We start from the raw sequence: 12,360 nt of genomic DNA on the forward strand, positions 1-12,360 counted from the left end.
TCAGATCTCTTATACAACCATCAGAGATTTTACCAGTTGAGCTAACTGGAACCCACAATTAAAAGTCTAAAAACGCTAAAAAATAAACTTCAACCCAAAGGTCCAAAATAAACTTGTAGCCAAAGGTGCAAAATAAACTTAAAGCCAAAGGTCCAACACTTCGCCTAATTTCTTTGTGTCTCTTTTTCTCATAATAAAAACCCCCTACTAATCTCTTTTACCGAAAGAATAAAATCAAATAAAATCAAATACTTATCTCTCTGAGAGACTCTTGACTCTCTGTTTTCGATTTTTCAACCTCTCGTCTCTCTCTCTGAAAGACCTAAGACTTGCAGTTTTTTTTAGGGTTTAGCTAAAATTGATGCGAAGGTTTGCAAATCTCAGATCTCTCAGATTGTTCGCACAGGTAACTCTGGGTTTGACGCTCTTTCTTTTTAGTTTATCGTTACCCTTGTTTGGTTCCCGAGAAAATCGGGGAACACTAGACTTGCACGCAATGTATTTTGGGCTGCTTTTGAGTTTCTGAAAAATATAAGAATTTTGCAGCTGAGCTAAATTCGTACGATTGCCACGGTTTAATTTGTTTTGATTATCGAACAATCGAAAATTTCAATTTTTATTATTGTTATATTAATCTACTTGTTGTATTGTCTTTTTTATCAAAAGAAAAAAAAAACTGTATTTGGTTCATGAATTTGTGGATGATAGGTACATCTAAGTTTGAAAGATTTTGTTTACCTTTCTCGTATTTGTTCATTGCTGATTGATATTTTGTATTAATTTAGGTCATCAAAAATCACCATTGTTGATTGAGTTATATTTTGATATTCAGAAATCTGATTTTTAGGTGTCTTTTTTTTGGGTGTTAATCTAGCTTTGAATCAGAATGTTGTTGATTGATCTTATTTTGATTATTCATATTAATTTTAATATTAAGCAGAATGTTGTTGATTGATATTCAGAATCTTGATTTTGCAAGCATAAAGTTGAGGTGGTAGGAAATGCCTCGAGATTTGTCACGATCGAGATCACCTTCGTATAGGCGAAGGTACTCTCCATCTCCCGTGGGACATAGGTCTAGCAGGAGAAGTCGAAGAAACAGAAGCCAGTCTCCATATTCTTATAGCAGGTGATCCCGTTAATAGTCCCGCTTTCTTGTACTAATTTTAAAAAATAGTTTGCAAGCAATTGTAAGAAAGATTCGGGACTCACATCTCTCATGCGGTCTGGATTTACTACAAATTTGTTCGAGTTAATCTGTACGCATCCTTTCCTTCTGCAATGATTTTCTAGTGTTTCTTTATTTTTGTAATAGGAGCTGTATTTCATGATTGGTTATACACTACTTAATTGAGGGATAGTGATGACAATACTTGGATCTTTGAAATTTTTTAATATCAGATTTGAGGTACTGATGTTCTTCCCAAAATAAAAATAAAAATAAAGAAAGAAAGAGTTTGAGATACTGCTGCAGTCATAATGCTTTATGTTGGAACAAATCTGGCAGAGTGTAAATATGAAAACAGCAAATGTTAGTAGCTGTCTTATGCCCATTGAAAGAAACATGTTTATATGTATTTCCTCCATTGTATTTTCCTTTGGTTAGAAATCAATTAAGTTGTAATGGAAAATCGTATTTGTTTTTAATAGAGAATTTGGATAGCGATGGAAATTTTTGAGGAAAGGAGAATGTATCCCAAGACATGGAGGTTGTAGTTTAACAAACACCTCAATGTCAAAGTTGAGTACTTGAGTCCACAAATTTGTATGGAGTATTGATGAAACACTTTTTTTTTTCCTTCTTTAAGTTTTGCCCTAGATGAAACTTCTATTCAAATTAATTTTTTAAATTGTAATTCCTCATTATTTTGGCTTCTTTGTTTTACATGTGGTACTGAAGCAGATGGATAGTTACATTGTCTATCTTGGTATGTGTATGACTTCTTGCTGTTTGGAGAATCTTCTGTTTTCATGAGTTCCATGAGCACCTTCATGATCTGTACACGTATGGTTGATGATAGTAATGCTAATGTTGCTCGGTTATGGCCAAAAAATTTGTTGATTATATTTTTCAGTTTTTAAGCATTTGTTAATGGGCATCTGACCTCTGAGGAACGTACCTTGAGAATAGATAATTTATTTAAAAAAAAAAAAGGGTCAGATAAATTATTGGGAGTAGAAGATTAAGCGTGGTATGAGAGTGAGATAGGATTCATGCTCTTTATGAAAAAAAAATCTTCCTTCCCATTCTATGGGAAGTGAGCAGGTGATGGGTGCCATTGGGTGTCCTTTTGTTGCTCGATTGTGACATTTGCTTCTTCATGTGATAAAAGATGGAGCACACAAAGGTTATTCTTAACAATGTATGAGGTAACTTGTACATGCTTCTGTATCTACTGTACTAATTGGTGGCTGACTTGATACTTATTTTTTTTTTGTGTATAATAATGTCCAAAATTTTTATTATTTTTGCTTTGTTACTCAATAAATTTAATGTTCTTATACAGACGGAAAAGTCGCTCTATTTCCCCAAGACACCGCAGAAGTCGCTCACCTCTAAGACGTCATAAAAGTCGTTCACCTACTCCAAGACATTATAAAAGGCAAAGGAGTAGAAGTTCCTCCTTGTCTCCTATTCGTAAATCTTCAAGTTCAAGTCTTGGGTCGATAGAGCGCAAAAATGCAAGTGAAAAATTGAGAATAGAAGAAGAAGAGAAAAAAAGGTATATCAATTACGTCAAATATGTTTTCTGGCTTAATCTTTTTTCTTGTCACCTTTCTCAAATTTTTTTTGGGTTACACTATGCATATAATAGATCAAGTTTACATGTGTTTTCTTCTTTTTCTTTCTCCCAACCCACACTATATTGTTGAGAAGATCACTTGGGGCTTGTATGGGAAAATCCTTGTCTCAGGTGTTATAGTATATAGTCCTATATACTATTTGTTCTATTGGAATGGTGAACACAAAAATTCTCAAGGGAAACTATGGTGTTTTGTGGTATGTCCTGTTTCACACAGGTCAAAGAAGATCACTTTCAACATTTTTGTTCCATAGAAACCTCTGGAATCATCTTTGTTAGAGTACTATTGAATCATAGTAGGCTAACTCTAGGTTTGATATATTCTGTATTTCTCTGAAGAAAAAGAAATTGTGGTTGGCTTCTCTATTTGACTAGAAAAATGAAAATGAGCACAGACAAGATGTGTGATGTATCTTTATTAAAAAGTAGATTTGACCGGCTAAATGGAAGCCAAATCTTAAAGTCCTTAATAAACTAAAAAAACTACAGTACTTCAGTTTTTTCTATTATTTGGTGATCAGACTCTTTGTATTGCTGTGACATTTAAAAAGGGAAGCATACATGGTAGAGCAAGTTTGTTACACCTTTAGACGAGGAATTCTTTTTTCACCAGAGATTTTGTTTATTACAATTGCTATTAACTTAGTAAATTCAGTGCAACAGACATTTCTGAGGTGTTGGAAGGTTTAAGCAGTTGTATAGCACATGATTCTGTCAGAATGAGTGTTTTGGCTTGTTCAAGTATGATATACAATAACTGCTGTTTGGTATTCTATGATTCAAAATTGATGTCTTGGGGTTATTCAGTTTTTAAATGGACTCAAACTTGTAAAGTTTTTATTTATTTATTCTTTCATTTTCCTTGCACTGTTTTTCTCCATTACATGTCCACTCCTTGACCAAGCTATTTTTATAATAACGTTTTCTGGCATTATTCATAAAGCATTAATTTTTAACTAGTTTACTTTAGATGTGCATGGTGGACATATACTAAGAAATTAGCCCAAGATCCTAGAAAGTATATATATTCATAGTATATTTAGAGAAAAAATTTGTGCTTGCTAACATGCATCTGTTCTTGTATAACAATTGCATGTGTCAATTTAGGTACTACATTTTTGAGTTTTCATGCAGAGTTGAGACAAAGTTTCCCATTACAAATTGTAATGTTGTTTGAATGGTGAAATGAGGGAAAATAAGGTTGTAGATTATTTTGTTTGTTGGCTGCTAGTGCTATCTAAAGATGTGCTTATCTCCTTTGCCTTTTATTTCTTCTTTATTATTTTAATATGATGCTTCCTAAATGCTACATGGGAATTTACTATATTAAACATTAAATCAGCATTATTGCCATGGACATTGTGCTTCTATGGCCTTATTTGAACACTATTAAGATTAGCTAGGAAATTTGTTCTGCAATTCACTTTAATGCATATTCTGCAAGGTTTAAGCTTCTAGGATCATGTGTCGCCTATGGTCTTATGTTGTTTCAATCCTTGTATAATTTTTTCTTTTGCGAACTTTATTTGGTATCATTTCCTTTCACAGTCTAGGGCCCTCTTGGCATAACAAATAAATCAGTTCTGAAAATTCTCTCCCTTTGTTTGAGGTTCTGAACCTTTTTTCCTCTCTTTCTTTTTACTAATCACTTCTTATAAGAATTATAAATTAGTACTCAGGGAAGTTTACAGAAGAATGAGATAACTTTAAGGCAGAAAACTCAGGTGAAAAGAAAATGTTCAAATGAAAAACCTAAACAAATAGAAGTATAAGAAAGCGAAGGTTGGCATCCAAAAAGCAACTTGACCTTGCATATTCTGGAGTTAGTAATCTTCTTGAAGCTAATATGATTCTTCTGGCTCTAAAGAATTTTGGTAGTATGCATGAATTGTGGCCACCTTGATAATCATGCTGACAGTTGCTTTGGGCAGGTTGAAAAATCTGTCTATGAGTGCTTGTGGTACTCTTAGGGTTAGGATAATTTCTAGATTAAGGGTTTAGAGCTTTAGAAAGAAGGGTTAGGGTTCAAGAATAACTAGGGTTTTGGTAGGGAAGGGAAAGATTTAATTCATGGTTGCAAAATATTGAGACCGTATCTGTGAACAGAAGCATGAACAGTAGTATAAATATTACATGTGAACAGTAAACAGTACATGTGAACGCTAATGCAAATTGGGACAGAAGTCAAAGGAGAAGAGAGAGGGAATGTGCCTCAATACTCAAAACCCTTGACTTTTCTTTGAATCAACTCTCTTCTTATTGGAATGCAATGACACACTTATATTAACTCTAGATCTTAACTTTTCGCAAGAGGACTAACTACTACTTTGACTAGTAAACAAACTTCTAATTAGATAGGACCAAAACCCACATAAATCCCATAAACTACATAAGACTTCCCTATTAAAAAAATAAATCTCAAGGCCCACAACGATGGCTCACAACAACTATGACTCACAACTAACAAAATACCCTGGACTCAATAAAAAAACCAAACAAAACATAAATAAAATATTAATGGCCTAATTAGCTTCCACACAAACTTATTAATTGGATTTGCCCTTAATCTTAGGCTTCCAAAGAGTGTTTTTTATCTCTAGCCACGCAATGGTCACGCCATCAAGATGCTTTGTTGATCATGGAAAATAGTTTAGTCAAGCCAATCAGTTTAGTATTATTTCCAGGAAGCTTTTTTCAGATTTTTAAATGCTTCTGAAGTTGATCTCTAGAGTATCCTTAGGAGATACAATGATGAAGTTCTGATGTATACTACTATATGGGAAATTTGTTTTTAGTAATACTGATGCCCCATTGTCAGTTGGATAATAACACTCAACATTTATGTTCAATCGGTCAAAGCTCAACTTCATTTTGATGAAAAATTGTGTAAAATCTAACATTTTGGGAGTTCTTTGTTTCTATCACTCTCATCTAGTTTGTCATAAGTGTAAAATACCATGTAATTATTATACATTTTTATTTAACAAAAAAGAATTTTATGCTGTGTTCTTTTTTTTGCTCAGTGAATTCTATTCTGTGTTCTGAATTGGCTAATATTTCATACTCTATGTGACCGAAGTGAAAATGGTTCTGGAAATATATTAATAACTTTAATCTGAAATTTTTTGAGTTTGTAGCGTTGCATGATAAGGGAACTAAGGGCCTGTTACATAAGTGCTGAGCTTTTGGGAACACATGGGCAGGTTGAGCATATTCCGGTTCCAGTCCAGCTAACGGATTGGCTTTGTTTGATCAGGGGATTGAAATTTGGCCAAGGCTATAATTTATGATATTAGAAAAGTGAAATGGGCTTACCTTTTCAATGCCACTTATAGAAATTGCAAGCATCTTGCTAGAATTTGTCATTGCCATTTGCGTCAAGTTGTGGTACCCTTTTACAATTTCTCTTTCTTCTGCTGGAAAGTTGATTTCACTCAGCTTGTCTGGGCTGAATACAGGTTCTGAAAGTTAGGACCAGCTTATGTTCCTGAGAATGAGCATAAACTGCTTAGCCTCTCATGGGTGAATGCTCCCGGATTACCTGATAACAAGTTCTGGCGGGTGGGGTTAGTTGCCGGTAGGTTTTACTAACCAGAGGTGAGTCCAAAGGGCTCTTCTTTAGTAAAGTACCCTACGTTATTTTCAAAAAATGAAAAAAAGGAAGTTAGGATTAGTTTGGTTGGGCTGTAGCCTTTAAAAGTTTTATAAATATGAAATGAAAAGAAGATGTTTTGACATGCAAAAGCTGCCTAAAAAGCCCAAGCCACTCCACAATAGCAGTGAAAAGCCCATTTCCAAATGGGCTGCAGGTAGCTTCTACTTTTTAAAAGCTGAAGCAGCTCTAGGGCAGCCATGAAAGCCCCTCTAAACATGGCCTTAGTTTAGGTCTAAATAGGTCTCACGTTTAGGTGGACTGTTGATCCCTCATAGTTGCTCTTGAGTTGGACTCTAGCCTCACCAATATGCTTGTATTGCAGTCCTAATAATCTGTTATTGTGGACCTCTAGCTGTTGCCCTATGAATGTATTATAAATAACTTAATATTTAGCTCTTGTAATTGTTTTGGGGCTTTTGGCACTCAATTATCAAAACCCTTCGCTAAACATATAGATATTTATCTTAACAAAGTTCAGTGCAAGAAATTCAGAATTTTCAATGATTAGTTATAAAACTGCAGCAGGTTACTTGACTTTCTTCTCCACAGGCTTTTCTGAAGGAAGATACTGCTATAGTTCAACTTGTTATATTTGATGATCAAATTGGGTGCTTCGTTTATCTACTGTTCACCAGTTTTGAAACACATTTGTTTGGATCAGGATTCGGTTAGAGGTATGCCTTAAAAGCATAAACATATAAATAGTGCCTTTGCTGTCATGAAGGTTAGTTTGCCATTTATTATAGCTACGTGATGAGTGGAGAGAAGGAAAAGAGAAAGAAGCAGATATGTCAAATTGTCCATTTAGCTTTATAGTTTTCTGGATTGGAAAACAATTGGAATCATAATAAGTGCGGCGTTTGGAATCATGAAGTGCGGCGCATTTCCCTGCATGAATGATCATTTCCTGGCTAATGTTATCTCTTTACTCAGGCGACAACAGGAAGCAGAACAGAAATTGCTAGAAGAAGAGACTGCAAAGAGGGTGGAAGAAGCGATTCGTAGGAAAGTTGAGGAGAGCTTGTTATCTAAGGAGATTAAGCTTGAAATTCAGAGGCGGTTGGAAGAGGGACGGAAAAGACTTCATGATGAAGTTGCAGCTCAACTTGAGAAAGAAAAGGAAGCTGCTATCATCGAGGCTAGACAAAGAGAGGTATATACTTAGAATCACTCTCCCTTTATTCCCTCTTTTCCCCCACTTGTCTGAAAGGCACATTATTGCCAGTATCATAATGTACCATTTGGGATTCTTTTTTTTTTTTGGGGGGGTGGGGGGGTGGGGTTGGCGTTCTTCTAGCAATGCTTTTCTAACTTCTTTTGAGAATTTGCTTACTGGAATTGTCAAATGTCAGTCCTCTGTTAGATTCTGTACAACATTCTGTTGTATGCCCCCTTGCCTGTCCCATCTTGTTAGTCCTTTTAGAAAATCCAATTTTTAAGGAACACCATTTAATGCTGTGTCTTTCAAATAAAGAGGCATAAGCTTCCAAACCTACCATTGATGTGGGACAGCCTAGGCTTCACCACCTAGAACAGTCCCATGGTAACCTAATGCTTCACCACCTGGAATCATCACCAAACGCAAAAGCATTTTCACAAAGAAATCTTTGATTAACAATTAGTCTAAATACAAAATAAACCATATGGAGCTTTATAGAGCTTACAGGAAATAAAGAGATAGATAACAACTAATCGTAGCTGAACTCAAATACTAATCCAAATGCTAAACTAATCCCTATCTAAGAACATGATATTTAATCCCTATCATTACTCAAGCTAAACAAATAAAAACTTAAAATATAACATTATCCAATGAAAATACAAAATAAAATATTGAAATAATTTATAGTTGTGCACCTGCAATTAACCACCCTTAATTTTAACTCTAGTGGAAGAGGGGTATTGACTTTAAAAAAAGAGTTAAGAGTAAGTTATGAGATTTACTCTCTTTTCATGTATTTTTTAATTCTTTTAGGCTACTTTTTGTCCATTATTTTGTGCATAAAGTAGTCTATTTCATAATAAAATATCATTTCTCATATAAAAAAAGGTTGGGAAAGTCATTTATAGTGTATTCACTGACTTTTCAAAGAGAATCATATTTTGGAGTATCCCGATATGGAATAGAGGACCAACAATATGGGATGGAGGGAATTTTTAATAAGAAAAATCAATCTATAATTTCAGTGGCTATGTGAGATGAGATTTTACAAAACTTTGGAAAAATAAATGGCTAAAATTCTGTGTAAATATTCTTATTGCTATAGAAGTAAATGGTGTTGGTATTCACTTTGTGGGATATATTGGGTTATGCCCAAGTTGGTGGTGTTATTGTGGTGTTGGTACTAGAAACCAAAGTCTCGTCAGGGGATGTTCAAATGTTTAGATTTGAATTATCAATGCTGAGTTGAGATTGACTCTCTTTTTGATTGGATGAAGCCAATTGGGAGTTTATACTTATCAAAAAACTCATTAATGAAACTTTTAGTTATTTGTTATTTAAATATTATTGTACTTACACCCTAAAAACAACTGTACTTTCTTGGTTAATTTTTTTCTCTGTTTAGATATTTTTATCTTTTGTATTCTTGCTTTATATTATGGCTGCATCCTTCAGTTTGAAATGAAGTAAATTTATATCTTTGTGCATATATTGCTTCAGTTTTTGTTCATGCTTTCAAGCAAAATGATAATCAAAATGCATACTTTTTATTTTTTACCATTTGGAATATAATTTTATTTTTATTTTTACCTTAAAATCCAACACACACACATAGGGAACAGGATCCTCTTCATTTCAATTTTTGTCCATTTTGTTGGTGTTATTTAGGTTTTATTTTCTAGATTTAATTGTATACAAATTGTCCTGTCATTGAAAATTTTAAATGACATGGGCAGTACAGTAAAATAAAATCTGATTCATGAAATGGATGGAAAAAAAACCCTTTTTCCGCAGGTAGATGCACCCACACATATTCTTTACTTAGCAAATCAAAGAAAGATATAGTAATATAAATTAAAATTTCGATGTCTAATATAGAGAGTAACATATGGAATTAATATACATGTGTTTTGTCTATATATATATATATATATATATATCTATCTTAGTAAGTGTTGTTATTGATGATGATGATGATAATCCAACTTTGTATTTTCCTAGCTATAATACTAATTAGAATATTTTGGAAGAAGTATAATATAGAAAATATTAATGTTGTATTATATTTTTAAATTTAAAAAAATGTATATATTTTCAAAACAAACATTTGCTTGTGATGTTTTTCGACAAAATATGTACTTGTGAATTGTGTACATTACAATACGTGTACAAATATCACCTTGGTGTATATACTATATACTATTTTCTGTAAGATGTAATCTGTGCTTGGTTTTGATGGGCCCTCTTCTTTTCTGCCATTTACCTCACTCTTTAGTGGACCCTGGAAGGATACTTCACGGCTGCCATACTTTCTTCCAATATAATCTTTTTGATCTTTACTGCTACCGCCCCCTCCCTCTTTCTCTGAGATACATACACATACATTACAATGAGTATTTGAACTGACCAAATTAATATTCTGTATTTTTTCTCCTCTCCCAAAATGAGATTATTACCTGATTTATTTTGGTTACAGGAACAAGCTCGAAAAGAGAAGGAAGAGCTGGAAAGGTTGCTGGAGGAGAACCGGAAGAGGGTAGAAGAAGCTCAGAGGAGGGAAGCTTTAGAGCAGCAGCGACGAGAGGAAGAACGTTACAGGGAACTAGAAGAGCTCCAAAGACAAAAAGAAGAGGCTCTGCGAAGAAAGAAACAACAAGAGGAGGAAGAACGGTCAAACCAGTTAAAGTTGTTGGGTAAGAACAAATCCCGCCCAAAATTGTCATTTGCACTGGGCTCGAAGTGAACATTTGTAGAGGAACATGGTTTAATTGGTTTCTTAGTGTATGTGCTTGGAATTTATTCCATGTTCACATTTGTAATTTATGAAATTTATGTTGTTTAATAAAGATTTTGGTGTGATAGATTTCTTGATAAATTCAGTTTTTTCATCCTGTCCCGTCCATCGTCCTCGTATGCTGCATTGTGTTTTGGATTTTCCTCCCCTAGGATTTTGTGTTTCTTCGAATGAATGTGTGCTATTTTTTATTTATTTATTACAGTTAAATCATTTAAAAGCCATTGTTTTGAAACTTCTAGATTCTTCTACCTAATCAAACTAGGACTGTTCTCTGTATCAAAAGGTCTAAGTTTAAAGGTATTTACAAAATTTTTATCTAGATATTTTGTAGTTGTCTGAGATAATTTTGTTAATTAATGGATGGTTTCCTTGAGTAAATATGTACTAAGCTACAAAACCAATGATGATAAAAAAAAAAAAAAAGTTCTCTTTTTGGACAAAGTTCACCTACAATCTGGTTTGGAAACGATCCATCCAACCACATCAAAAAGCTGACATGTATCTAGTTATCTGTTTAAATTAATTGACTCATATCCTACCCAAAATCCAAGTCACACCATAAATGAATAAAAGGACAACAAATCGCGCCAGACAATCCATCCAAACCACGTCAAAAAGCTGGTATATGTGTGCAATAAAATTAAACAACAAAAGATGACGTGTGTTTAAACTCAAAAAGCTGACGTGTTTAGTTATGTGTTCAAATTAATTGACTCATCTTACCCAAAATCCAGTCACACCATAAATGAATAAACGGACAAACAAATCTTACGAGACAGTTTATGGTGGGTAAAAAAGTAATTTTAGTTGTAAGTTTAGATTAGAACTAGCAAAAACTTATCATATAAGATTTGTTGGGAAAAAGTTGAGAGTATAGCATTATAGCATTATTCTTTGTTAAAACATCAAAATGAAGAAGGGATTATTGGATAACTAGTTCCCTTTCCTGTCATTTCATTTTTTATCCACTACTCTCCTCTCCATTCAAACTTCCTCCTTTTTCATCTACTATTCTCCTCTCTATTCAAACTTCCAAAAACACAAAAACAGCGGTGAGGATGGCAAAGCTTATAGGGATTATGATTTTAATTAGGGATGACAATGGGGAGGGATAGGACTCAAGGATAGGATCTTCACCCTTGTCTTGCATGATTTTGTCTTATGTCGTACTCGCCTTGCTTGGTATGACAAGGAAAACTTTTTTTACCCCATCCCCCTGCTTAGTAAAATTCCACTTCATGTTAATTTGTCCCACAACTATAAAAAAATACACTAAATTCAGTTTTTGCAGTTAGGTGTAGTCTTATCAAACTCAGTTTCACGTGCTCACCTCAAGAACCAAGAGATATTCCAGGTGTTCATAACGGGGTGTGCTTACATATGCTACCAAGCGCTACATCAAATATTTTGTATTAAGATATTGATGACGTTATTTCCTGTCATATCCTAAAAAGGGATATTTTAAATTTGAAAATATCAAGATGCTCTTCGCTAGCGAAAGTTGGTTCTCCATCTTCTCCTAGGTTGTAGAACAGCTGTCCCTTCTTTGAAGGCGCTTTTGTACCTTGAGGTAACAAGTTTACCTCTAGGCTTTGTGGGTTATTTATTTATTTATTTTTTTGGGTTACTGGGATACAGTTTCTTTCTTTTCTTTTCTTCTTCCTTTCAGGTATGATGGAGGACCTCACAAAATCATGGAGTTGTCTTACTTTATTTGAAACTGAAGGCGTAGACCTTCAATTGATAGAGGACCAGGTGTGGGTTCCAGTTAGCTCAACTGGTAAAGTCTCTGATGGTTGTATAAGAGATCTGGGATTCAATCCCCGTTTACACCAAAAACTGATTTGTGTCTTGGTCTAATGATAAATAGCTATCATTAGGAACGGACACCATAGATTGTATTAAGATATTGATGACGTTATTTCCTGTCATATCCTAAAAA

At 34.0% G+C, this 12,360-nt stretch overlaps 1 protein-coding gene across 3 annotated transcripts; it reads left to right on the forward strand.

Annotated features, from left to right (window-relative positions):
* Positions 1 to 201: 201 nt before the first annotated feature.
* LOC126706119 (uncharacterized protein At1g10890) lies at positions 202 to 10,496 on the forward strand. 3 transcript variants are annotated; one of them, XM_050405417.1, is made up of 5 exons: positions 202 to 406; positions 941 to 1,129; positions 2,508 to 2,723; positions 7,393 to 7,612; positions 10,098 to 10,496. In XM_050405417.1, the coding sequence occupies exons 2-5, from the start codon at positions 1,002 to 1,004 to the stop codon at positions 10,362 to 10,364; spliced, it is 831 nt and encodes a 276-aa protein (XP_050261374.1). In that variant the 5' UTR covers positions 202 to 406; positions 941 to 1,001; the 3' UTR covers positions 10,365 to 10,496. The 3 variants fall into 3 exon arrangements, with proteins under 3 accessions (XP_050261374.1, XP_050261373.1, XP_050261375.1); XM_050405416.1 differs by having other exon boundaries at positions 204 to 406; positions 963 to 1,129; XM_050405418.1 differs by lacking the exon at positions 202 to 406 and adding an exon at positions 1,904 to 2,370 and having other exon boundaries at positions 988 to 1,129.
* Positions 10,497 to 12,360: the final 1,864 nt, after the last annotated feature.

This window comes from Quercus robur, chromosome 11 (assembly GCF_932294415.1).
Source record: "Quercus robur chromosome 11, dhQueRobu3.1, whole genome shotgun sequence".
Classification (NCBI taxonomy): Eukaryota; Viridiplantae; Streptophyta; class Magnoliopsida; order Fagales; family Fagaceae; genus Quercus; species Quercus robur.